The sequence below is a fragment of the Colletotrichum navitas genome (assembly GCF_030913465.1).
Source record: "Colletotrichum navitas strain CBS 125086 chromosome Unknown LY79scaffold_137, whole genome shotgun sequence".
Lineage (NCBI taxonomy): Eukaryota > Fungi > Ascomycota > Sordariomycetes > Glomerellales > Glomerellaceae > Colletotrichum > Colletotrichum navitas.
In genome coordinates, this window is record NW_026850683.1 from 35,830 (window position 1) to 59,868 (window position 24,039).

The 24,039-nt window shown below is 53.3% G+C and overlaps 10 protein-coding genes and 2 non-coding genes across 12 annotated transcripts; 7 read left to right on the forward strand and 5 right to left on the reverse strand.

The window, feature by feature from the left end:
• Nucleotides 1–1,598: 1,598 nt before the first annotated feature.
• Nucleotides 1,599–2,146, forward strand: LY79DRAFT_572012 (uncharacterized protein). The gene has a single exon (XM_060559305.1). It carries the CDS (start codon nt 1,647–1,649, stop codon nt 1,911–1,913), a length of 267 nt encoding a protein of 88 aa, XP_060407634.1. The 5' UTR covers nt 1,599–1,646; the 3' UTR covers nt 1,914–2,146.
• Nucleotides 2,147–3,970: 1,824 nt separating this feature from the next.
• LY79DRAFT_t274 lies at nt 3,971–4,072 on the forward strand. Its single transcript has one exon. It is a non-coding gene; the product is annotated as a tRNA-Val (tRNA).
• Nucleotides 4,073–4,080: 8 nt separating this feature from the next.
• Nucleotides 4,081–4,152, forward strand: LY79DRAFT_t275. The gene has a single exon. It is a non-coding gene; the product is annotated as a tRNA-Ala (tRNA).
• A 1,995-nt stretch (nt 4,153–6,147) lies between these two features.
• LY79DRAFT_528754 (cytochrome P450) lies at nt 6,148–8,155 on the forward strand (the record flags this gene model as incomplete). Its single annotated transcript, XM_060556059.1, has 6 exons — nt 6,148–6,406; nt 6,558–6,754; nt 6,844–7,208; nt 7,295–7,420; nt 7,478–7,970; nt 8,024–8,155. The coding sequence occupies 6 exons, from the start codon at nt 6,148–6,150 to the stop codon at nt 8,153–8,155; spliced, it is 1,572 nt and encodes a 523-aa protein (XP_060407635.1).
• Nucleotides 8,156–10,020: 1,865 nt separating this feature from the next.
• LY79DRAFT_674697 (hydroxymethylglutaryl-coenzyme A reductase) lies at nt 10,021–13,632 on the reverse strand (the record flags this gene model as incomplete). Its single annotated transcript, XM_060564343.1, has 2 exons — nt 10,021–10,411; nt 10,466–13,632. The coding sequence occupies 2 exons, from the start codon at nt 13,630–13,632 to the stop codon at nt 10,021–10,023; spliced, it is 3,558 nt and encodes a 1,185-aa protein (XP_060407636.1).
• Nucleotides 13,633–14,594: 962 nt separating this feature from the next.
• Nucleotides 14,595–15,029, reverse strand: LY79DRAFT_572028 (uncharacterized protein). Its single transcript, XM_060559306.1, has one exon. It carries the CDS (start codon nt 14,938–14,940, stop codon nt 14,683–14,685), a length of 258 nt encoding a protein of 85 aa, XP_060407637.1. The 5' UTR covers nt 14,941–15,029; the 3' UTR covers nt 14,595–14,682.
• An 829-nt stretch (nt 15,030–15,858) lies between these two features.
• LY79DRAFT_87529 (uncharacterized protein) lies at nt 15,859–16,660 on the reverse strand. The gene has a single exon (XM_060565183.1). It carries the CDS (start codon nt 16,436–16,438, stop codon nt 15,974–15,976), a length of 465 nt encoding a protein of 154 aa, XP_060407638.1. The 5' UTR covers nt 16,439–16,660; the 3' UTR covers nt 15,859–15,973.
• A 424-nt stretch (nt 16,661–17,084) lies between these two features.
• On the reverse strand, nt 17,085–17,894 carry LY79DRAFT_528770 (isochorismatase; the record flags this gene model as incomplete). Its single annotated transcript, XM_060556062.1, has 2 exons — nt 17,085–17,714; nt 17,829–17,894. The coding sequence occupies 2 exons, from the start codon at nt 17,892–17,894 to the stop codon at nt 17,085–17,087; spliced, it is 696 nt and encodes a 231-aa protein (XP_060407639.1).
• Nucleotides 17,895–18,091: 197 nt separating this feature from the next.
• On the reverse strand, nt 18,092–19,320 carry LY79DRAFT_708009 (isoprenoid synthase domain-containing protein; the record flags this gene model as incomplete). Its single annotated transcript, XM_060565065.1, has 3 exons — nt 18,092–18,767; nt 18,835–18,989; nt 19,099–19,320. 3 exons carry the CDS (start codon nt 19,318–19,320, stop codon nt 18,182–18,184), a joined length of 963 nt encoding a protein of 320 aa, XP_060407640.1. The 3' UTR covers nt 18,092–18,181.
• A 105-nt stretch (nt 19,321–19,425) lies between these two features.
• Nucleotides 19,426–19,871, forward strand: LY79DRAFT_674700 (uncharacterized protein; the record flags this gene model as incomplete). The annotated part of the gene is made up of 2 exons (XM_060564345.1): nt 19,426–19,482; nt 19,563–19,871. The coding sequence occupies 2 exons, from the start codon at nt 19,426–19,428 to the stop codon at nt 19,869–19,871; spliced, it is 366 nt and encodes a 121-aa protein (XP_060407641.1).
• A 1,173-nt stretch (nt 19,872–21,044) lies between these two features.
• LY79DRAFT_674701 (uncharacterized protein) lies at nt 21,045–21,947 on the forward strand (the record flags this gene model as incomplete). Its single annotated transcript, XM_060564346.1, has 1 exon — nt 21,045–21,947. One exon carries the CDS (start codon nt 21,045–21,047, stop codon nt 21,945–21,947), a length of 903 nt encoding a protein of 300 aa, XP_060407642.1.
• Nucleotides 21,948–22,064: 117 nt separating this feature from the next.
• On the forward strand, nt 22,065–23,919 carry LY79DRAFT_674702 (uncharacterized protein; the record flags this gene model as incomplete). The annotated part of the gene is made up of 3 exons (XM_060564347.1): nt 22,065–22,247; nt 22,286–22,620; nt 23,841–23,919. The coding sequence occupies 3 exons, from the start codon at nt 22,065–22,067 to the stop codon at nt 23,917–23,919; spliced, it is 597 nt and encodes a 198-aa protein (XP_060407643.1).
• Between the last annotated feature and the right edge of the window lie 120 nt (nt 23,920–24,039).

Here is a 24,039-nt window from a genome sequence, read left to right on the forward strand (position 1 = left end):
ATAGGTAAATCCCAGACGCAAATCGAAACGAGAGGGCCGGGTTGCGCTCTCATTGAGACGTATCAGGACGCTCCCTTGTTTCTCACAAGGGATCTTGGTGATCGGCCAATCCAAGCAGCACCCGGGATTTCCCAACGATGGGGCCTGTTCTCGAGAGATAGCTGGTAGTGGCTTGTGCAGCTCGCCCGCAGCAGTTCCCATCCTATCAGAACGCTCATAGATCCAAAGAGAGATCCAGAGGGAATGACCACTGCCTACAACACCAGTAGTAAAACGCCGTATCCAATTGATGAGCTGGGTCTGGCTTCAGCGACTGAATACGTGAAGTGAAGCCTTTAGGCTTGCTGCAGCTTTCCTGAATCATGCGAGGAGGAGATACCATCCACGCAGCCGCCGTCCGAGCACTGCCTGGAATACCAGACATGAGCCTCTTCGCACGGCACCTTAGACTCCTGACAAGTGTCGCTTCACCCGATCTTTCGTTTCCCTTCAACCCATGTATGCTCTGTGAAGGGGGGCACCATCCTACTGGCCGGTCTTCTTCACCTCGAACGAACTTAGCTCGGCTCCTATCTGCCGACCAAATCGTAACCCTTGTACAAGGCCTCCCGCGACGAGCAAGGCATGCGATTCGCCCGATATCTGAAACACGTCCACGATGCTCCCGACATCAAACGCCTCCTGATCGATAGCCTTTTGCTCAGGATCACTCTTGCATGCGACGCAAAGGCCGCGTATTACGACAAGAGAACAGAGCTTGCGCTGTCAAGAGGCGTCAGTGACGTGTCATTCGATTTCTAACCATCCGGTTCTGCAGCATCAGCGCGCATGGAGAGGCCCTTTGATAGGGTTCGAAATATCCATGGATATCTATATAGTTTTCCCCTCTATAATATCCACAGATATTATAGAGCAGTCCATACAGTTAATAGGTATATACTTTACAGATTTTTTACGTAAGTATTACCTATAGGTTGAGCAATTAAGTTTTAGTAGATATTTTTCAAGGGTAGGTTTAGATATTATAGTTATATAAGTTTATCTAAAGTTGTAGGCCTTTAATTTTAAGGAGCATTAGGAAATAACTTACTAATTTGACTTATGATATCTAAAGACACAAAGTATATATAACTATAGTAAATAATATATTATAGTAATTAATATTTCTTAGGAAAAGTGGAGATATTCTAGGTAGTATGCATCTAAAAGTGCTGTAATAAGATTAGTAAAGAGCTTTAACAGCTCTATAACAGTTTTTTTGTATATATTCTACCTATAATATCTCCACTTTTCTTAAGGTGTGTTACTTACTATAATACGTTGCTTACTATAGGCATACATTACTTATATATTCTCAAAAGTTATTATTTAAGGTAGTAGAAATTACTATAGTATTGTTTTTTAGGATTATTATATTAGTTTATATTAAAAGAGATAAATCTATAGAGCTACTCTTATCTTATCTAATAAATATAGGGATTTTTAGAATCTCTACTAATAGAAAAAAAAACCCATGGTCACTATGCATAAACAGATTTATAACCATGGATCTAAAAAAAACCCCAATCCATGTTTATGGATATCTATGGATCCCCACGGACTAGATATTTTTAACCCTACCCTTCGATCTCGCCGAAGGAGGTGGAATGCACCGGATCGCTTGTTCCCTTTTAGTCGCGGGAGTTAAAATACCCAAGCTTGCCCTTTCTCTGTTCACTTATTCTCTTTTCAACCAGCGACTTCGTTCTTTACAACACTCAGACTATTCCTGTATCAGCCTGCTCAACAACTTAAATTCTTCCATTCTAGAGCTGTTCTCCTTCGGATCAACCTCCAATTTAACTGTTTATTCAACCGATTCACTACCGTCAACATGCGTTTCACTCTTGCACTCACTACCGTGGTTGCCGTAGCCATGGCTGCGCCCCTCAAGAGTATCGTCGCCCGCAAGGACGAGCTCAACGCTGCTATCGCCGCTCTCGCCGAGGAGAGCCCCGCAGATGCCGATGTGGCGAAGAGCCTCCTGGACCGTGATCTTCAACTCACGCAGGATGAGGATGAGGAGGAGGCATTCAAGCGTGACATCGCTGCTATTGAGGCGGCGGAAGAGGCGGAAGATGAGGAGGATGAGGTCTCCAAGCGTGACATCGCTGCTACTGAGGCGGCGGAAGAGGCGGAAGATGAGGAGGATGAGGTCTCCAAGCGTGACATCGCTGCTACTGAGGCGGCGGAAGATGAGGAGGAGGATGAGGTCTTCAAGCGTGACATCGCTGCTATTGAGGCGGCGGAAGAGGCGGAAGATGAGGAGGATGAGGTCTTCAAGCGTGACATCGCTGCTATTGAGGCGGCGGAAGAGGCGGAAGATGAGGAGGATGAGGTCTCCAAGCGTGACATCGCTGCTATTGAGGCGGCGGAAGAGGCGGAAGATGAGGAGGATGAGGTCTTCAAGCGTGACATCGCTGCTATTGAGGCGGCGGAAGAGGCGGAAGATGAGGAGGAGGATGAGGTCTCCAAGCGTGACATCGCTGCTATTGAGGCGGCGGAAGAGGCGGAAGATGAGGAGGAGGATGAGGTCTCCAAGCGCGACACCGCCGGTACCGAGGCGGCTGATGATGACGAGGAGGAGGATGAGGAGTAAACGTTTGGCAAGTTCTTCCGAGACATTGCTAGACAATTTGGCAAGATCAAAATCATGGCATTCGGTGGTCTGTCAACAACTCACATTTGTGGGGACAATATAACCGGACGATCAAATTGTATATTTCTAGTACCTACGCCTATGGCGTATAATATTTCTAGTACCTTCGCCTATGGCGTATAATATTGCGTAGATAATGCTGTCATGTGCCACTTGGACACATACCTCTCAGGTGTAATACTTCAATAAAGGCTCCAAGGCAACATTCCCGGTCAGGGAGAGCATTTCTTTTTTCTTTGATGTAACAAGATAACCAAAGCTGGCGAAATATGCATGAGAGCCGCCTAAGGTGACCGAAATTGGATCATAACCAGCTTACAAGGAGCGACCTTACCCAGTTTCGTTGCAGAATCAAGCTTCAGTCTTGACTTGGTCCTCTCCGTCAGATATGCTGCTTCGTCAAACATGGAATATCCCCCGTAGTGGATCTTTCCAAAGAGGAAACCCAAAAAAGTGAAAGGTCATTCTACTTGTTTAACATACACGAAACAATCCGGGAGGTCAGGTTAAAGTGGAACACTTGCGTCAGACATTGAAGAGACATTGGGTCACGTCGATAATTTGCAGTAAGATTATGTTATTGAAGCAGGCCTTCGCTCACTGTCAATTATATCATACCCCATACCACAATATTTGACGGGGCATTGCTCACCCATGAACAATTGCCGTCCAACTATAGATCAACAGGATCCGCTCTAGTTGGCCGAGACCCGAAGTTCAAGGCTCGAACGATCCGAGAATGACGGCTCCGCTCGATGCTAAAGAAAGACCTTTTGATGCTTGGAGACAACTGTTCAAGAATGCGAACTGAAGCACGTCAAGGCAAACACTCTCTCATTCTTCGTCATAATTGAGGCTAACCGGCGCAATGAGGGGCTGTACAGCCGAGGTGATCTAACATTGAACTAGACATATGTCACAAGAACGTCGCTATGAAATACGGCGGGTATTTAACGCCTCGTATATCTTGTGGCAGCATAAATCAATATCAAAGTCCATGGCCAACTTAGTTCCTCCGCCTCCGCTAATGTCACCCTGGTGATTGAACATGGGTGACACGATGCATCGTCAGAGGCTTTCGATCAACTAAATCGACGATGCATGCATTAAGTTTAGACCCTGCGTGTCCCGCAGGGCCAATATGGATGAGAATTCTGCTCTAGCCCCACCCTCGCTTCACGATGCTCTCCACACATCATCAGACGTTCGGCACCTACCCACTGCCGGACCTTCAAGTTGCCTCTTATTCTCCCCGGAGTCATCAAGCAACATGGTCTGGTGGTGTAGTTGGTTATCACGTCAGTCTAACAATTCGAGCGCTTCGCCTCTCGTCTGGTTCACTGAAGGTCTCCGGTTCAAGTCCGGGCTAGATCACTCCATATGGGCGATTGGTTTAGTGGTATAATGACCGCTTAGCATGCGGTAGGTCCAGGGTTCGATTCCCTGATCGTCCATCCTTTTGCTGTTTGTGAAGTCTTTCGTTACTCAACGCGGCAAACGATCAAGCCACGAGGTTGACTGATGTGTTTTTTGCCACAACTCTGGACGGAGATAGCATATAAATTGATACGTAAAAGACTGCCTCCCAGTAGGTGTCTTTTATTGTGGTACACCAAGCTTCTTATGGCACGTTGCTGCTTTGACGCTGAGTGTGGCAGTCTCATTTGCATCTATTGTTATTGAGATTTGTTGCCTTCCAAGCATATCGAGGTCTAGTCGAAATGATTGAATCGAGTGGACTAGCAATTAGCCATCGAATGGGATATCTAAGGAAGATGGCCTCATATATAGGACGGTGTTATTTGAGGTTCTGACGGATGCAGAATACAGAGGAATATGAATCAGGCTAAGCGGCCGTTGCCCAAGAATTGCACCCCAGTCCCAGGGGCTTGGGGTCATGACCGCATGGGTCGCATGGGTGTTATTCTAGCGCAGTTCTCGATGCAAACTAACAAATAACAGGTCCAAGGTCGGGACGAACTAGTTGGCAGGGGGGAGGGGGTGTCACGGTAACATGAACAACAATAGGGCGCCGTAGGTGAGCAACTTGTGGAAGGATGGTGATGAGCTGGGTCCCAAAAGAGCGTATGAGGCGTCGAATGGGGGCAGGATGGAGTGACCGATGAGATGGTACAGCGTTTGTCGCCGGCTGCCACTCGACAGCCTGCATCGTCAACGTGCATATGAGACTCGGGCGACGGTGTGTGCCTGCTTGCCCAGCCAGCGTGAGGCCAATCTGTACTTGGGCTTCCGCTGATTAGTAGTGTCGGCGCTTACGTCCGGAGTTGGGCCCGCCTGGGCAGAAGCAAAGCAACAAAGACAAAGACATTGAGTCATGGAGGCCTAGACTTCCAAGGGATCGGAGGTGTGGTATTCGTCAATGCTACGGCGATTACGGTCGAGAGTCTCACTACCTTATACTGGCGGACCCAGCCCAGCCACCTTGGCCCATTCTGAAGCCTATTGACTGCATTAATCTTAACATGTCTTCGATCAGCTCCATGACCTGCTGCTCAGCCCGCTCGCCCGAAGACGCTACTCGGTTTACAGAACCGAGTCGGCATGAGGGAATCCCGAGGCGCCGTGTGCATCCCATCCTTCCCATCCTTCACCTAGCGTTGCGTCTTAGTGGGAGGCTTTAGCTCGATCCAGGCTTGCCCCCGGCTTGCTTACCCTCCTGATTCGACTTGGTCTCCCCAGGGGGCCACGTTCGGTTCTTCAGCGTCTGGTCATGGGCACTTGTCGGAACTTTAATGTCGCTTTCATCGATAAAGTGTTGCTGCTCCCACATGTTCCAATCTTTCGGTCCCTCCATACTCGGCGTTTACTGCTCAACAGTCCTCCGTTTTACAAAGTTCACGGGCCCGCGTTTGGTATTGTTGTCTTGCGTTCTCCCACACCGTACGCTCCGGACCTGAATTACATACTCCAATCGAGTCTCGCTACTGCACTGTGTTGTCATCTGTGCCTCTTCTTACCCACTCTTTACCAAACCGTCGGGTCAGCGAAAAGACATAGTGACAGAATTGGTCGGAAACCAACGCCGACCAACAACCCAACAGGGGGAGGGGTGCAACGGATCAATACATACGAAAGGGGATTTAAGTTCGAGGACAGAGAACACGGATGATTATTCCGATTTGGGATCGGTAGAATTGAACTGGCGAAAATCGAACGCGGAGACATTCCGGGACCGAAGGGAAAAGCGACATCTCGAAGCGAGCGGACGGGACGGCAAACGACCCAGACATGCACTATTGACAAAAACAGCTGCCTGCCACTTTCCCTGCGTTCCTCGTGTCACTGAACCGTGTACAGCGCTCCGGCACTTGTGATCCAAGCACGCGAGCGAGCGGCGCAGTCGGGACCAACAGCTGACTCGACAAGCTGCCGGGGCTGCCGGGAAGGGCCTGAGCGAGACGACAGGGAGCAAAGAAGGATTCGAAGAAATGGTGGGGGTGCGTTCCTTTACAGAGGGTATCAGCGAATCCAAATCCGCTTCTTGCTCGAATCTTTCGAGCTTGCTGCTGGTTAAGCTGGTCGGCTTGGTCGCCGTGATCGCGTTCTTCGTGTGGGAGTTTCGGTCGTGGTACCGATTGCGAAAAATCCCCGGGCCCTTTGTTGCCTCTGTCTCAGTCTTGTGGCAACTGAAGAAGGCCATCGGAGGCACATACCACGAGCATTTGAACGACGTTGCCAGGAAATATGGTGAGTTTGACCTTGATGTATCCCACAGCCTACGGGTTCACTTACTCAGTCAATACCAACACTCTGGGTCCATGAATACGCTATCTATCATGTGATTCTGTTGGCCTGCTTACTGAGAGAGAAGGACGCTGACCGTCGATCATCGCTCCAGGGCCCCTCGCACGCATCGGTCCAAATGAGCTGCTTTGCACAGACCCGGATTCGCTACGCAAAATATCGGCCGTCCGGTCGCCATATACCAAGGGCGACTTTTATGATTCCGGCCGCATCACCCCGGGCGTCGACAATGTCGTCTCGATGCGGGATGAGAGTGAACACAAAGCCATGAGGGCACGGATGGCTCCGGCCGTAAGTGATTTGATCCCAGCATGGCGCAGGGGTTCCTTCAGGCGCCGTTCGGAGTTTCGGTAGCTGATGAGTGACAAACAATATTTCAGTACGCTGCCAAAGAGAACGAAGGCTTCGGCTTCGAGACAGGCATCGACCGCCAGCTGATGAACTTCATCCGACTCATAGACCAGCACTACGTGTCCACGGACTCGGATTTTCGACCGCTGGACTTTGCTGAGAAGACGCAATTCTTTGCCCTCGACGCCATCGGCGACGTTTCCTTCGGCGGTGCTTTCGGGTTCCTCGCCAAGGACCGGGATTTGTTCCGGTACATCGAGATCAACGAGTCGTCTCTCCCTGTAATGAATGTCGTCTCGGTGCTTCCCTGGCTGGGCCGGCTCGTCCACAAATGGCCTTTCCGTTTGATGCTGCCGAACGAAGGCGACCAACTCGGCTTCGGCCGTTTGATGGGGTGAGTGCACGATTCTCAGCGCAGCTCTCAATTGCGTGCCACGCCAGAGTGATATGACCACAGCGGACAACTGACACAACGCACAGCTTTGCGAGGAACTACGCTGAAATGAGGCTTCAACCGGGAGCGAAGCCACAAAAGGACATGATGCAAGCCTTCATCAACCAGGGTCTAAACCGTGATGAGCTCATCCAGCTCGTGTACATCCACATGTAAGTCTCAAGCCAAGCCCGTAGCGCTCAAGCCAGTCATTCATCCTCATCATTCAGGATTGCCGGGACAAACTCGGCAGCGCAAGCCATGCGCATGACTCTGCTTTGCTTAATCAACAATCCCGTCGCGTACCGCCGGCTCCAGCAGGAGATCGACGACGCCATCGCAGCCGGCGCCATCAGCGCCCCGATCACCAACGCCGAAGCCCTGAAGCTGCCTTATCTCCAGGCCGTCATCCACGAAGGCCTGCGCTTCTACCCCCCGGTCACGGGTCTCGGCTTCAAGCAGGCGCCAGAGGGCGGCGACATGCTCAACGGCTACTTCGTCCCGGGCGGCACGCAAGTAGGACAGAACTTCTTCGGCGTCGGGCGGTCGCTGTTGGTCTGGGGCCCCGACGCCGATGTCTTCCGGCCGGAACGATGGCTCGGCGCGGACAAGGATGAATTGAGAAGGATGAATGCTGCTCTGGACACGAGTTTCGGCCACGGCAAGTACTCGTGTCTTGGAAAGCCGATCGCTATCATGGAACTTAACAAGGTCTTCGTCGAGGTGAGTAATCTGGGCCTGATTGCGGATGATCGTGAGCTAATGACCAAAACTAGCTCTTGAGAAGATACGACTTCGCTGTCATGAATCCGGAAAGACCGATCAAAACACTTAGCGCCATTTTCTTCGTCGCCAGAGACTTTTGGGTCAGATTGACAAGGCGGTCGATTAGGACTTGGGTAGATTAATCTTACATGAAATGAAATAATTATACGAAAATCTTTCGTTCTGCTTGTGTTTGTAGGTACCCTGAATACTTACCTTGTCAGGGCGATCAAGATGCAAACCAAACTGTAAGTGGCCTTGAAGTAACCATGCCATAAGATCCTTCACTCTTGTGAGAGTTTTTCAGAGCCTCTCATCCCGGAGCAGGTCTTGACGAGGTGCTTCAGTTCGACCTGCAAGGGTCCTTGCTCAAACTCCTCGCGTTCGCGCCTGACTTCTTCGGCAAAGTTAACGAGTGAGACAGACCCGTCGTTCTTCGGGTGGCTCTCGTCGGTCTCCTGAGGATTCCGCGCCGTTTGCGTCTACCTGATGCGCCGCATTTTTGTTTCAGACAAGGGGCTTTAGGAACGTTAAGGTTTCTGGTTCTCAGGAGGCGTACAAGGAGATGTAATGAAGATGGTTGGTGAAGCCGGTGGTCGAGGAGGGCTTGTTTTTATCATGAAAAGACCCCAATAATCACCCACCAGGACGACCGTAAGGAATCATCGATGCCCGGATAGGCTCCAGACTGGCGGAACCGGGAACCATGAGGCAGACCCCGCCTTGAAACCATACGCCTGTAATGTCTGGACAAAGAAAAGCTTAAATGTCGGCATGGTTCCGAATCCCGCAATTCGGAACAGCTCGCAGATAAGGCATACGGCTATCCGTTCTGTCTGGAATCTTGTTCACTAGCCAGGCCGGCCAGCCTCCACAACAGGCAAGCGACAGAGTGACAGAAATCCTGCCACGGGTTTTGACTTGACGCCCTCCCCGCTAAGTTAAACTAGCTACTTAACACCGAACTCGAAAGAAAAGGCTTGGCCTGCCACGGCCAGCAACTACCCAAGCCTATATCGACATTCAAGCTCTGCCGTCCTGCCAGGTTCGCCCTCTCAGATCGACCTGTTGGTCAGGTACATCAAGCGTTGTCAGGTAGTGGGTCACAGCTGGCACGGACGGCGGCGAAGACTCTTGCGTTTGGCTAGGTAAGCCACTCTTGTGATCAAAGAGTACTGGTGAATGGGAGCACAAGATGTGATGCCAAGGGCGAACAGCCTGTATGTATTTGGACTGGATTAAAGCAATGTTGCAAAATGGGAAAATTCCTACCGGCACTGTGTCTAGGTACCTCTTGATAGCCTCCCAGCGGTCCTTCCACAGTTGCAGTGCTTGTGAAGCTCGGATCTGTCGTACGAACGAGGCACAAGCCGCTGTGGCGGAGGTGATGATGGAAGGTGTCTAGAGAGGTGGCGCTACACACCCACGCAAGCACACACACACACACACACACAGAGAGAGAGAGAGAGAGAGAGAGAGCTTCAACCGCATGATTATCTAGAGACCTTAGCATCTGTGGCGCATAAAGTAAAGACAACTGAGACAGGACCTTTGAGACTAGTCTGCATATTACTAGGCAGTCTAGTCTACCACAATTCACAGCAATAACAATAGAAAAACTAGACTAGACAGACTGGGACAAAAGAAGCTCATATGTATCTGATTCTACATATGGCATGATAGGGGCCTGCCTAGATATAGATGGTAGAAATAGTTCAACTATATTAAAGGGGTGTAGTGTGTATACAGTCAAATATATACCTGTCTGGGCCCCATAGTCTCACACGTAAGCAGCCCATCGTTATAACATACATATAAGCTGGCGTAGCCAGCGCACCCTTTCGCGAGGGGCAATGATTTTCCTCTTCCTGCTACAGAAAGCGCAATACAGCGTATGCGAAAATTCTGCATGTTGATCGCCATGTGTTGCTTGCTCTATCCCCTTTAAAAAAACTCCGTAATTATGTTTTCGTATCGTGTTTTGCCTATATACAGCAACTCATCGAACTCAACGACGCGCCCGCTCAACCGCCGCCGCACTCTTGCTGGCCGCCTTCTCAGCGGCGTTGGTCATGGACAGGCCGACGGGTGTCATGCTACCGCTGGCCGGAGCCGGAGTTGTGGACCGCGTAGGCGGTGCAGAACGGTTGTGTTGCATGTGGGCCCTTACAAGGTGGCCAGCTGCCAATGCACTGCACAGCGACAGTTCACCAGCCAAAACACCGGCAGCGATGATACGAGCAAGACGGCGCGAGTTCTCGCCTGGGGTCGTGGGATGGGGGCCGCGAACACCGAGCATGTCAAGCATGGCGCTTTGGGGCTCAAGGATGGTGCCGCCGCCGAGGGTACCGACTTCGAGAGACGGCATGGAAACGGAAATTTGAAGGGAGCCACGGAGGCTGGGCAAGGTCAGTATTCACTGAATGTCACAGCAAATGGAAGCGTAAACTCACTTCTTCATGATGGTAATACAGTTGGCACTCTCCACCACCTGCGCAGGGTCTTGGCCCGTAGCAAGGAAGATGGCGGCAACAATGTTGGCGGCATGAGCGTTAAATCCACCGACCGAACCAGCCATGGCGGATCCAATCAAGTTTTTGTCAACGTTGAGCTGGACGAGGGTGTCGACGTCACTCTTGAGCACGTTCTTGACAACATCACCGGGGATAATGGCCTCGGCAACGACGCTCTTTCCACGTCCGTCGATCCAATTGATAGCGGCAGCCTTCTTGTCCGTGCAGTAGTTGCCAGAGACCGAAACGATGCTCATGTCCTCGAAGCCCTCGGACGCCATGACAGAGAGAGCGTGCTCGACACCCTTGGAAATCATGTTCATACCCATGGCGTCACCGGTGGTCGTCTTGAAGCGGATGTACAGGTTGGTGCCAGCGAGCGCAGTCTTCATGGACTGAAGACGAGCGAAGTTGCTAGTTGAGTTGAAGGCCTTCTTCATGACGGCCTGACCAACCTCGGAGTCGAGCCAGATCTTGGCAGCACCAGCGCGCTCGAGGGTCTCGAAGCTGACACAAGGTCCACGAGTCATCCCGTCGCCAGTAAGAACAGTGACAGCACCGCCGCCAGAGTTGATGGCCTTGCAGCCGCGACTGGCACTGGCAACCAAGACACCCTCAGTAGTAGCCATGGGGAGGAAATAGCTCTGTCCATCGATGACAAGGGGGCCGGCGACACCGACGGGAAGGGGTAGGTAACCAATAACGTTCTCACAGCAGGCGCCGAAAACGCGCTCCCAGTTGTAGTTCTGATACGGGAGCTTGGACCGCTCGAGGCCGTTGGTGAGGTCAGAGGTGGCGTTGGTGCGGGAAATGATGGAGCGGCGGATTTTGACAGCACGAGTGAAGTCCTTGAGCGCGCGCTCAAGAGAGTAACCGGGAATCTTGCCGCGGAGGGACATGGTGACCACCTCCGAGTCCGTCATCTCGTGGACGCGCTTCTCGGCAATCATCTTCTCCAGCTGAGCAACAGTGCGCTTCTCAACCGGGCTTGACAGTTCATCAGAGGACTTGGTCTGGGTCATGGCCGGCTCCGACTCATCGTCGGTGCTGGCCGGCGTCACCGGCTTCGGAGTGGGAGGGATGTACTCGCCAAGGAGCAGGGTGGCCGAGTCGGAATCGTTAAACTTCTCGGCGCGGGCCAGCTCCTTGGGATCGATCTGTTGGTCGGGAACGTTGGGGTCCTTGATGCCCCATCGCGCCGCGTTGAAAAGGTAGCCGTTCAGGGCGACACTCATAGCCAAAGCAACAATGATCCACTTGGAAAGAACGGGATCCTCCAGGCTCTTCAAGATGCTGCCAACCATACGGCCGCCAACGCCGTAGCTGTCGAAGTGGTCATACTCATCATCGAGCTTATGGCCGGACTTGCTGGCAGGAGAAGGAAGGGCGTAGTGGATGGAGGGGTATTCCAACTCATACTTGATAGGGGTAAGAACAGTGACAACGGTCGGGCGCTCGCCTGCCTTGGCAGACTCCAAGATGGAGTCTAGGCCGTTCGAGGCGACCTTGAAGGGGTCGACAGGAGGAGCGGTGACGACGGCGCTGAGGCCGCCAGTCAGGGAAGCCAGGCTGGGCAGAGAGCTGGAGTTTCGGAAGGGAATGGTGCAAATGTTGATGGCGTTGATCAGGACAAAGCCGCTGACCATGATGACCTTGAACTTGGGTACGTTGCTGCTCTTCATCTGCTTGCCGAACAGGGAAGCCTCCTTGGGGGCCTTGCCGTTGAACTCAGGCCAGTCGTTGCTCTTGGCAACGTTCTCGGCGACGCGGTGACTGACACCGTCATCCTCGAGAGCGCGACGCATCTGGACGTGACGCTTGATACGGTTGATCTCAAGCTTGATGCTCAGAATGGCAGTGTAGAAGGAAAACAAGAGGACGCAGTCGAAGAAGAGAATCCACGCAGCGAGGAAGCAGAATTGCTGCAGCCCGCCCTGGACACCCGAGGCAGCACCGAGGACGAGGATGCCGATCTCAATGGCGTAGTCCTTGATGATCTCATAGCCCTTCTCCTTGATGGCGGCCTGGACAGCGTACTGGATAACGTTGGGGGACGAAACGTCCGACTTGTTGGACTTCTTGTCCTGCTTGCTGGCCTGCGGCCTGCGGTGCTCGATGGCGTGAGAAAGAACGGCACGGGTCAAAACGATGTTCTTCTCGAAGCCGATAGTCACAACCAAGAAGGGCAGGCCCTCGGAGAGCAAGACCATGGTGATTGGCACACCAAGCTTGGTAGTGACGAGCAAGCCAAAAAGAAAGGCGAAGACGGAGGAGAAGAGCACGTTAGTGAAGAGCCAGAAGTTGGAACCCATGCGGCGCATGGAGAGGAACAGAGAGACAAAGGTGAGGTGCATCGAGAGGTAGCCGAGCACCATGATGAAGATGTCGAGAGCCTCAGCGTTCTTGAGGAGGTCAAGGAACTCGGTCCAGCCATTGCGAGCCCACTGAACAAAGCTATTGCGGGTGTGGACCTTGGCGGCCTTCATGATCCACATCTTCTTCTCCTTTCCGTGCTTGGTCTCGATCTCGTCGCTAGTAGCATCGGGAATCTCCTGGGCGACGGACAGGAACTCGGCGGCCTGGGAGTAGGGAACGGAGAAGGCGAGGGCGCTGTCCTGGGAGTAGCTCGTCAGGGAGTTAGAGGTCGAAGGCAGCGAGGTGATGGACAAGTTCTGAGGAATCGGGACAGCATGGGTGCGTGGGGCGGTATTGGCGGACTCGGGAGACTGGGAGTCGGGGAAAACGAGAGTCAGGAGGGCCTGGTGGTCGACGTCGCCGGAGATGGAGGCGTCGGGCTCGACGTTTTGCCATTTCCATGACGTCTCGGGGCCGGCGTGGAGTATCCGACTGCCCTCGAGAAGGGAGGACCAGTCGGCAGTACGGACGCTAATGGTGGCATCGAACAAGCTCTCCTGCAGCAGACCAACATACGAGGTGCTGGCCAAGACTGCGACAATGACGACGGTGTGGATCGGGTGAGAGCAGGCGAGCTTGGAGAGGAATTGGAGGGCAGGCGTGATCTTCTTGTTCACCCAGGAGGGAGCAGCGGGCGGCGCGGCGGGCTGCTCACCGCGAAAGCGGCGGGGCAGAAGTGTTGAGGATATCATGGCGAAAGTTGCGGTGTATCAAGATGGTCTATTAGGAAGGCATTTGGGGTATAACGGCCGAGGAGAAGAAAACGGGACGAATCCTGAGGTTTCAGAAGTCAGCAATCGATGGCAACAAAGTTCATGATGTCGGTCCTCGAGGGGGTTAAGTGCGCAAGTAGACGTCGAGGGGGGAGAAGGGGAGGAAACGGAGCAGGAATTTGGGTTGAGGAATTTTGGCGACGCGGACGATCTGTGGGGGATGCGCTCGCTCGCCGCCAATTGGAGAGAGGAGTGTCGCACCGGTTGAGAAGCAGACGCCGTTGACGTCTCTAGTGTTCAAAACTCACACAACTAGTTGATGACTTCCAGGCTTCACGCACGAGGGTCAAGTTTTGGGAAAAGGGGGGGTAATTAAAAAAGGATCGCGACACAGTATCGGAGATCGAGGATGGTGGTCGCGGAGAGCCGAAGTCGCAAGGAGCCGTTGAAGTGCTCTGCTCGGAAGGGCGAGCGAGAGTGGATTGGTTGCGCAGTTCCTGTTGAAGAGGAGGCCTTGCAAAGGGGGGGAGGAAGAGGGAGAGGAGGGAGAGAGAGAGAGAGAGATAAAGGAGAGGAGCAATAAAAATAAGAACCTCGCGATACAACGGGCAGCCGAGTAAGTACCTTTTTAGATGGGTAAGGATCTGGAGACCCCACAGCTGGGTTGGGACGAAGGAGCTTACTAGTAAGGACCTCAGGCACGACGAGTGTCCTCGGGATTTGGGGGTGGCGGGGAAACAACAAGACGACCGAGGGAGAAGCCGCTAGGATGTATGAGAGTTCCGCAAAGAACAGCAGAAGGGGGCACAAGGAAAGCATTCAGCGGTAGGTGAAGACGAAAGTTAAAACAATAATAAAAGCGAGTGCTGGTCGAGATAGTCTCGAATGCTGGTCGATGGCACACCACCACCACCACCACCACCACCACCACCAGCGAGAGAGTGCGCACCAGTACGTACCCTGTACAAGAGCAGCGGCAGATCAGACAAGAGCGAATACCAGCCCACTGCGAAGTAAATTGGTGGGGAGTCAAGTACCTCCTCTCACACACCACATCCGGAAGTACACGGCGCCAGGTAGGTGGTTTGCAGATCCACAACAGGGAAGAAATTGCCATGATGATAATAATCCCGGTAAGTCGGGGCTGGGATTTTGTTGGCGCGTCCCGCGGGCGGCGATGAGAGACAACGGTTGCCAGTAAGTGTACGTGCTGGACATTCCCCAGTTACCCCCGATGTCGAGAGAGGGGAAACAAAAAACGGCAACTTGGGCGAATATGCCCAACATGTTGATAAATCGGACGAGTTGAATGAATAGGACGTGGTCTTGCCCAGCAAAGGGGAAGTTAGCGACGATGATCCGTACTGGGTGATGCACAATAGAACTAACTCTTTGTGGCCAGATTAGGGAAAAAGTAAATGTGGACCGACGGGAGCGCACAGGGCCAGTTGAGGTAGGTACATTGTACGTACCTACTGCCTCTACAGAGAGGTACTTACCTAAGTACTGCACGTTGTGGTCACTGTTCCTGAACATCCAGGGCAGGCACGATGAACGCTGGGGGTACCGGTTGCAGCCGCCACAGGCCACAGCAAGCTGTCGCCATTCCGCCAAAGCACATTTTCCAGTGCTGGGAAGAGGCCAGGCAGGCCGGGACGCTAGTGTGGAGCTGTGCCGACCCATTGGACGCAGGCTCCAGTGAGTGGCATGTGTCACTGGGAAGCCATAGGTACGCCACACAGGGGACTGGGCTAACTAGGTGGGCTGCACCTGCATCGCCGCACAGATGGCGCGTCCCGTCTTACCCGCTGGCTGGATGCTTCTAGTAGCATACATGGTATACACACCAGATAGTGTTTATCTTTTGTTCACAGAAGGGGGTTGTTCTTCTGGCATTGGAGTTCCATAACGTCACATATCATGGTACATACTCCTCAAGGTTGCGAATCCCAAAGCCTGCTTGTCCCATTTGTGTTTATTATCGATGACGCGGTTGCCTTCTCCCGATCAGGAAACATCAAGTCACGTCAGCCGGAGGCGCGACAGACTCTCTTCTGGTCTATGCATCATCCATCCATTCTACCAGACTAGTCCGTAAGTAAGCATATAGAAGGAGACCATGGGTCTCTGATCTTTATAGACGACATCATCACGCAACCGATACTGAAGGCGGTCGCCGTAAGGCAAGGTAGAAAATCGGCTTGTTACATTGCGTCCCTTCTTCATCGGTGGTTTCTGAAAGCTACCCTAGGTACCCAACAACGCGGGTCTCAGCAGCCAGGTGCCAGAAAGGTGGGAAACGGCAGCTGGCGGACTCGGCTTAGGGCAATCTGACCGGTGAAGGTACGGTATCGAGTCGAGACGAGGCAATTGGAAGGTGCAGAGGGTTGCATCCGGAATGGCAAGGGATGCCATCCCTGGGAATTGCGGCGGGTTCCTCTGACTGCATCCATGCGGTCAGCACGTCCGCTCTTTCTTCCATTGGAGAAGGGTGGGGTTCCTTTCCTTCCTTCCTCGACCGGACCTGGGAGGTTCGATAAGGCCAGGCAAGAGACACAAGGAGGCCCGTTCCTACCTTCATATCATTTCGCTTCGCATCATGCACAGTGTTCCCATGCCACCACCAACTTCGGTCCATCCCATCCATCCTTTCACCATGCTGGACCCGAGTCATCGCCTCTCCCCCAGATATTGCTCGGCATTGATAGGCCCGTTGCCTGTGTTTCTCGAGTCCACTTCCTTTTCCCATGGACTGTGTGCCCCTCTTGCAGCCCCGATTCGACATGATGCAACAGTCCCTGCCTAGTGCCCGCTGACTTCGGCGACCCTCCTTCCTCCCCCCGATCCTTTTTCAGACATGTATCAGTTTAACTCATCCTTTCTCCAATGCTGCTATGTGCATCCGTATATTGTAGTGTAGACGCTGACAATTGCGGACCATATCACTATGCCACGACGTGTAGTATGATGCAGATAGGTACTGGCTCTCTCTGCTGCGCCTGCATGGGGGCTCAGCTGATGGTCCCCTACCGCCGAGTCAATTTCACCGATTCCTCTTCCAACCCGCCGACGCTCCACCCACCCAAGCATAGTTGAACACCTCTGCGGCGCAGGTGGGGTGAAGCCCATGAAAAAGGGTCTGCTCGTTGTGATATGTAACTCTGGGATCCGGAGGGGTGGGCGAGACACTGCGATACTGGGCTCCAATGTGTAAGTAGGCACTCACCATCAAAACTATCTACCTACATTGGCTAGGACCGCAGTACTGCGCATTCGTACCGGTGTGAAACACGTGGTATCCAACTTGACCTCATGGCCCTATGCAGAAAGGGAAATAAGAAGCGCACCTCCGGCCTCCCCTCCTCGGAAGCTCTCTCGAGTCGGGACGAAAAGACGAATTAGACGGGAGAGAAGGACTCTGTGTCGGCCCCTCATCCCCGTCCAGCCGTTCCAACCCTCCGGACCTCCGGACCCTCAATGCTGACAATCTTGACCCCGCTGGCCTTCAGGGCGTCCTTGCACTTGATCCATTCCTCGGCATCCACCGGCCTGGTGCCCTCCTCGACGACAAAGGTCCGGAAGCCTTCCTTGTTCGCATCCACTGCAGTGCAGTTGACGCAGTAGTCGCCAGCCAAGCCGACGACATAGACGTCCGTGATGCCCTTGGCCCTGAGCGCCGAAGCGAGTCCGCTGTCCGACACCCGCGGCGACTGGAAGGGGTCGTAGAAGGCGCTGTACATCTCGACGTCCTTGTTCTGGCCCTTCTCCAGAACGGTGTCGATAGCCGAGACATCCAACTCGGGCACCAGGGCTGCGCCGGGCGTTCCCTGCACACAGTGCACCGGCCACAGCCGCGTGCGGAAAATCTCGGCACTGTTGCGCGGGTTGGCGATGTCGATGGCGTCGACAAACGGCTCCTTGCCCTCGTGGTTGGAGGCAAACGAGATGTGATCACTGGGGTGCCAGTCTTTGGTAGCGATTTTGGTCACGAACGGCAGACGCAGGAGCGCGTTGACGACCGGATGGATGTCGCGGCCAGTGGCCACGGCGAGTGAGCCATGCTCGAGTCGACGTCAGTCATGGACGCAACAACTTGCCAACCCAACCCCTCCCCGCGAGGCCGCGGGATGCGACGAAAGGGGTGGAGCGGGGCAGCCTAGAGAACATGTACTTACCGGCGGACAGAAATCCTCCTGGAAGTCGACGACGATCAGCGCCGGTCTGAAACGGTCCTCGGGCATGGCCGCACTTTTTCTTTTTACTGTTATTGGGCCTTGCTGTTCACTTTGATACGGATGCTTTGTTGGTCGCGGCGGGATCTCTTCCCGCAACGTACAGTAATGCGGAAGGCACGACTCGTGGGCGTGACACTGGTCTCTTTTGAACGGCCGTCGTCCCCCGTCGTGCGCGTGTTTTACAGATAGTGATTGACGGGTCCGGGACCTCGCCGTCGGGATATGGCTGGTTGTCTCACTGATTGGGCGAGGCTTTTTTAGCCTAATCCGGCTAGCTTTGTTGCCGTCCTAACTCAGGCTCGCCTCAGTGTGGGGCTCAAATCCTCGCGTATTGGTGAATAACAGCTTCTGCATTGCAGAGGAAAGACGCTCTGCTTCCTCTGGATGCAGTGGATCAGCGCGAACGAGTACTTGCCCTCGTCGAGGTCCTCGGCGAAGCCCTTGGCCTTGGCGTAGTCGGCCGAGGCCAGGTTCTGGTAGTCGTCGCGGATCTGGAAGTAACGGCCAAAGAGGCAGCTGAACAGGTCGAGGCCGCCGCTGGGGAGCTTGTCGCCGCCGACGGGGCTCTCGGCGGTCATCATTCGGGTGAGGGTGCGGAACAGGCCGCCCGTCTTCATGTCGACCATCTCCAGGTAGTCGGCGACCCGTGGACAGAGCGTGTTGTGCGTCCAGTAGAGGTCGTAGCTCTGTCCCAGGTGCAGCAGCCGCGCCTCGTCGAGGAAGACGCGGAAGCTCTCCGGGTTCGGCAGGCGGCTCGCGAGATCCGTGGCGGCGATATACTGGAACGTGGCGCTGTTGATGGTCTGGGATGTGCCGTAAATGTTATGAGTTGATGGTCTTCCGCGGCGCAGCGGGGAGTTGTCTTCAATGTCGTCCAGCCTAGGATTTGTGTTAGCAGGTTGGGAAGAAAGAGCAACAATAATAACAGCAACAGCGAGGGACTGACATAAGAGATGCATTGTGCAGCATCCTTACGACCTCTTGGATAGCATCGACCGACTTGGGAGGTACTCGGAGCCACTTGTTGATGGACTCGATGGCCTTTTCTCGGAAGCCCTTGGAAGGAAGAGAGGTCACGTATCGATATGGCTGGAGCATAACCTGCAGGCGTTCTGTCAGTTGAGGTATGAACGTCGTTGGGAGAACGGCAGGGTGAACTTGCGCTGTCGCTCAAGTCGGGCAAGTGGCAATCGCGAACCAGTTGCCTCACATCTTCGGGCGGAGTCGTAGGTGAGATGGATGCCGGCGCCGGCTTCTTGGCGCCATCGGTCCCGTTCCTCCCCAGTCCGTTTTCGACGCTGTCCCTCTTCCTCTTGTTTCCGGAACCATCACCGTTGACTCCGTTGGTCTTGTGCTCGTTGACCCCGTTGGCCTTGTGATCTGGCGACCAACGGCCCGGGTACTTCGCAAGCCCATGCTTGCCTCGAAGCATCTGCAGCTCATTGTACTTGGTCGGACCGTTGTATCGCGGGCAGGTGGGCCTTCAGGCAGAAATTGATTCTAGACTGACCTCTGCAGCCTCATTCGGCTAGTCCCCATGAGCCTTCGGGCAAAGCTGAGCCCCGCGGCCCAGATCTTTAACGATTTCAAACAGGTCACTACAAAGCCTTTTCTTCTTCTTCTCTCAGCTTAGAAGCTACTTTGTTGAGGCTGCTTGCTAACCAACGTGGATAGTTCTGTGATGACCAACTCGCTTCTGTCAACGAAGAAAAGGCAGCCCTCGGATCCAAAGGCGGCGGTTTGTTGAGCGGCCGCCCGACTATTTTCCGCCACCTCCTCAACAGCGACCTCCCACAGTCTGAACTGGACGACGATCGCCTATCCAAGGAAGCCCGAGTTCTCATCGGAGCTGGAACCATTACCACGGCTGGAACAATGTGTTTCATTACCTACTACGTCATGGCCAAACCCCACATCAAGAAGCGTCTGGAAGAAGAGCTGGCGTCCATCATGGCGGACTACCTTCGCAGGCAGCCGACTTAGGCCGAGCTGGAACAAGCGACGTACTTCCAGGCAGTTATCAAGGAGGTTTTCCGGTATGTGAAGAGAAAAGTCCATCCCCAAGCCTTGGGTCCTTGATGGAAAACAGCTGAGGGTGGTGCTAACTGAAATATAGTCTGAGCTACGGCACCACGCACTGACGTACGCGAGTATTTCCTCAGCAGGCTCTCCAATTCAAGGATTGGACCATCCCGCCTGGCGTCCCTGTGGGCATGTCCGCATACTTCTGCCATCGCGATCCTGAAATCTTCCAATGTCCCGAGGAATTCCTCCCCTAGCGGTGGCTCGGCGATGTCACGCCCGAAATGAGGCGCAATTTTGTCCCTTTTTCCAAGGGTTCGAGGCATTGCCTGGGAGAAAAGTATGTTAACTACCACATCAACTCTAACCCTGCTCATCTTCTGACCGTGTCTAAATAGTCTCGCATACGCCGAGATCAACTATGTTCTCTCTGCTTTATTTCGTCCTCAAGGTCCCCGGCTCGAACTGTACGAGACAGGCGAAATGGATGTCAAAATGATACACGACTTGATCGTACCGCTGATGAGTCTAGACTCAAAGGGTTTCCGAATTACTTTTCACTAAGTAGGACAAAGGAAAAGTCGACCAGTTGCCTCTGGAATCTTGTCGAGGTGATTCCATTAGATGGACGGTCGTCAATGAAGAACCATAAATCCGACGATGCAGTCACCCGATATCTTTCATTCCGATAGATATCTAGACACTTGAACACATGTCCTAGTTGGCTTACAGACGCGTCTCTTAGCGTAGCTCGGCCCCTAGACCAATTGGCAATATTATATCAAACCCCGTTCCAACCCATCGGGCAGGCATCTATGGATGACAAGACAAGTGGGCGCCCCGCAACGCACCTGGTCTCACCTGTGCACTGTGCATTGTTAGTTGGCAGTGGCCCTCATGTAAGCGACCGGATAAAGGAAAGGGTCAGGACGAATCAGAATGTTGGGAGAGTCGGCGCAAACAAAATAAGACATTCCTGATGTACCGTGTATCGGGAACATTCTGCTATAAATACGAAGAAGGGCCTCAGGCCAAAGCTGACCAAACCCCCACGGCTGCTGCACCTGGAAAAGTGTCACAACTTCATCCCACCGTACCTAAAAACTAGATACTTGGGGGTTAGATCATACAATCATGGCAACAAAAGCTCTAGTGGTAGGCGGCACAAGCGGCATCGGCTATGCCATGGCATGCCGCGTAGCAGCCTCCTCGCCATCCTCGACCGTCGTTATAAGCGGCCGTACCCAGCCTGACAACATGCCCCACGCCAACATGGAATTCCGGCCCATCGAAGCAACGTCGATGCGCGAAATCAAGGGCTTCACTGACAAGTTCAAGCAGCAGCAGCAGCAGCCACACGCGCCCGCCGAAGAAAAGAACAAGCTCGACCTCCTCATCATGTCGCAGGGCGTCATGACCATGGCCGGCAGGACCGAGACGCCCGAGGGCATCGACCGCAAGATGGCGCTGCACTACTACGGCAAGCAGCTCCTGATCCGCGAGCTCATGCCGGCGCTCAAGCAGGACGCCAGGGTTGTCATCGTCTACGATAGCTGGACGGGGAACATGGACAAGCTCCACTGGGACGACCTGGATCTCAAGACGCACTTCAGCCTCGGCGCCGCCGCCAACCACTGCCAGGTCATGAACGACGTCATGATCCAGTGCTATGCCGCGCAGCAGCAGGAGCAGCAACAACAGGGCACCGCCGCCGCCAGACGGCATTTCATACACGCATGGCCCGGCGGCGTGAACACGGAGGGTCTCATGAGGGAGATGCCGTGGGTTTTGGGGGCCACTGTCAAGCTGCTTGCCCCGCTCATTACCGTGACGCCTGCCAGATGTGCAGAGTACCTGATGGACGGCGTCGACAGGGTCACGGCACCGGCGGCGGGGGGCAAGCAAGGCGGACGTTTTTGGCATTACATTGATAACAAGGGGAGGGTGCTTCCGAACAAGCCCGTCTGTACAGAGGAGCAGGTGGGGAAGATTGCAGACCACACGTGGAAGCTTATTGATGCCGCCTTGAAGGCTTGAAATAGCACCGTCATTAAGATTAACAGTCAACTTCTCTGGTGTACTCTATCTTCTCGAGAGAGTCTTCACGTGGTCCAAGGTGCCGGGAGTGGATCCATCAGCCCCTTGAGCCGCAACATGAGCGAAATCTTCCTCAAGGCTCAAGCAGAGCTGTCTTCTGACTCGAGTGTTCTCTTCTCTTCTGAGGTCGTCAAGGCCCACCGCCCCAACAATGACTCGGACGTCAAGCTCGTTGTCCGCACTCCCACCGGTACCAAGCTCATCATCGCCAAGAAACTGGCCATTGCCATCCCGCCAAAGGTCGACTACCTGGCTCCGTTGACCTCAGCCGCACCGAGAAGTCGGTCTTCAGCAAGTACATCGACGCGGGCTACTACGTCGGTGCCCTCAAGAACTCCGGCTTCCTCGAGAACGCTAGCATCTCCAACGCCGCCGAGGGCAACACTAAATACGATCTTCCGTTCCTGCCGGCGGCGTACAGCTCCTCCGCTTCGAGAATTCCCGGCGTGCCATTTACCACCTATTCCACTCCGGAAACCTCAGAGTCCGAGCCCCTTACCGATGAAGAGGTGAAGACGGATATTATCAACACCGCCAAGCGCATCCTGAAGCAAAACCCGGATCTTTTCGAAAAGACCGAGCCCGAGTTTGTCGCGTTCCACGCCCACTCTCCGTACAACTCCGCGTCGAGGACATCAAGAACGGCATCTACGACAAGCTTTACTCGCTGCAGGGAGAGAGAAACACGCACTGGACTGGAGCTGCATGGAAGGGCGAGGACAGTAGCTTGCTCTGGAAGTATACAAAGGAGTTTGTGGTGCCTAAGCTGGCCTGGAAACTGTTTAGGTATACGGGCACACCAGTGTATAGATGTGCTGGGAACAGCATAAAATGGGTTGAACAATTTGGTGTAAATAGTTAGGTTGCTCGGCTCCTTTTCGCCTTGCTACTTCGTACTGAGGTACCCCAGTGTACTTTGGTCGCGTACGTTTTACCTCAATCGTTGGCAGAATAGGACGCTTATAGTCCAAGTCACTATACCAACAATAAAATATCGCCCCTCCGTCTTGCAGAACCAAAACGGCTTTGCGCGCAGTTCAATTAGTAACAGCTATAGACAAGTGACATGACTAGCCAAACATGCTACTACATCCTTTTGAGCTTTGAAGTATTGGTGGCAAGAACTAGGGAGTTCCAGATCGCAATTAGGCAGGGAAACACTGCATAGACTGTTTTCAAAATTGCCTGCGATAGACCAGACCTCTTGAAAACTCAAGCCCTCTCAACGCAAACAGCAATTTTGGTTTTGTCCGCTTCCCTACCATCATCCTGTACATCCTCGATAGTAGCCACCTTACCCACATGAGAATTCGACTCGACGTTGGACTGGTACCATGCCAAGCCTACGCTTCGCGTCATGGTGGCCACTAGGTACTAGAGATGTATTAAATAATAAATAAAAAACTAGTAACAATATGTAAATATAATATAGAACCCTACTTATACTAGGGTAGGCAAATAAGCCTTCATTAAGCACAACAATCACCCTTTAATTAATAAGTCTCAGTAGTATTGCATTGAATGTATATTGTGTATCCAACAATACTGCATGAGGTGATGTATGTGGGTACCTACCTAAAACAGTTGCTCTGTATGCGCCAATAGGTTCAAGTAAGCCCTGGCGATTACTCATTGTGTAGTTGTAATCTACGACAAATTTCTTGACATTGGCTCCCAGCATTTGATTAGGGGGGGAAACCCCGCACTCATAGGCACAGGCTTCGCGAGAAAAAGCCGATTTCGAGCGTCATATGCTTCACCCGCAGCTTTGGTGTCAGAAGTGCAGGCTTCTCGGGTGCCAGACAACCTAAGCGCTGCTGACTACTACCCTAGGGCCAACCGTGAGATCGTCGTTACAGAGAAGAACTCTCTAGACGAAACTTCCCTCCTGCCATTGCGTGCCCGCTATTAACGCAGATTTATGCACCTATAGTGCTCGGTAGGAATAATAGGAGCGCGCTCTCAGCTTCCTCATCTCGTACGAAGCCCTCATCCCGCTTAAGAGAGACTTCCATATCGCCAGGGAGACGCA

Bases quoted from the DNA above. Each gene is read 5' to 3' on its own strand.
- LY79DRAFT_572012 (XM_060559305.1), top strand. From the start codon at position 1,647: ATGCACCGGATCGCTTGTTCCCTTTTAGTCGCGGGAGTTAAAATACCC.
- LY79DRAFT_572028 (XM_060559306.1), bottom strand. From the start codon at position 14,940: ATGTTGGGCATATTCGCCCAAGTTGCCGTTTTTTGTTTCCCCTCTCTC.
- LY79DRAFT_87529 (XM_060565183.1), bottom strand. From the start codon at position 16,438: ATGTCGAATCGGGGCTGCAAGAGGGGCACACAGTCCATGGGAAAAGGA.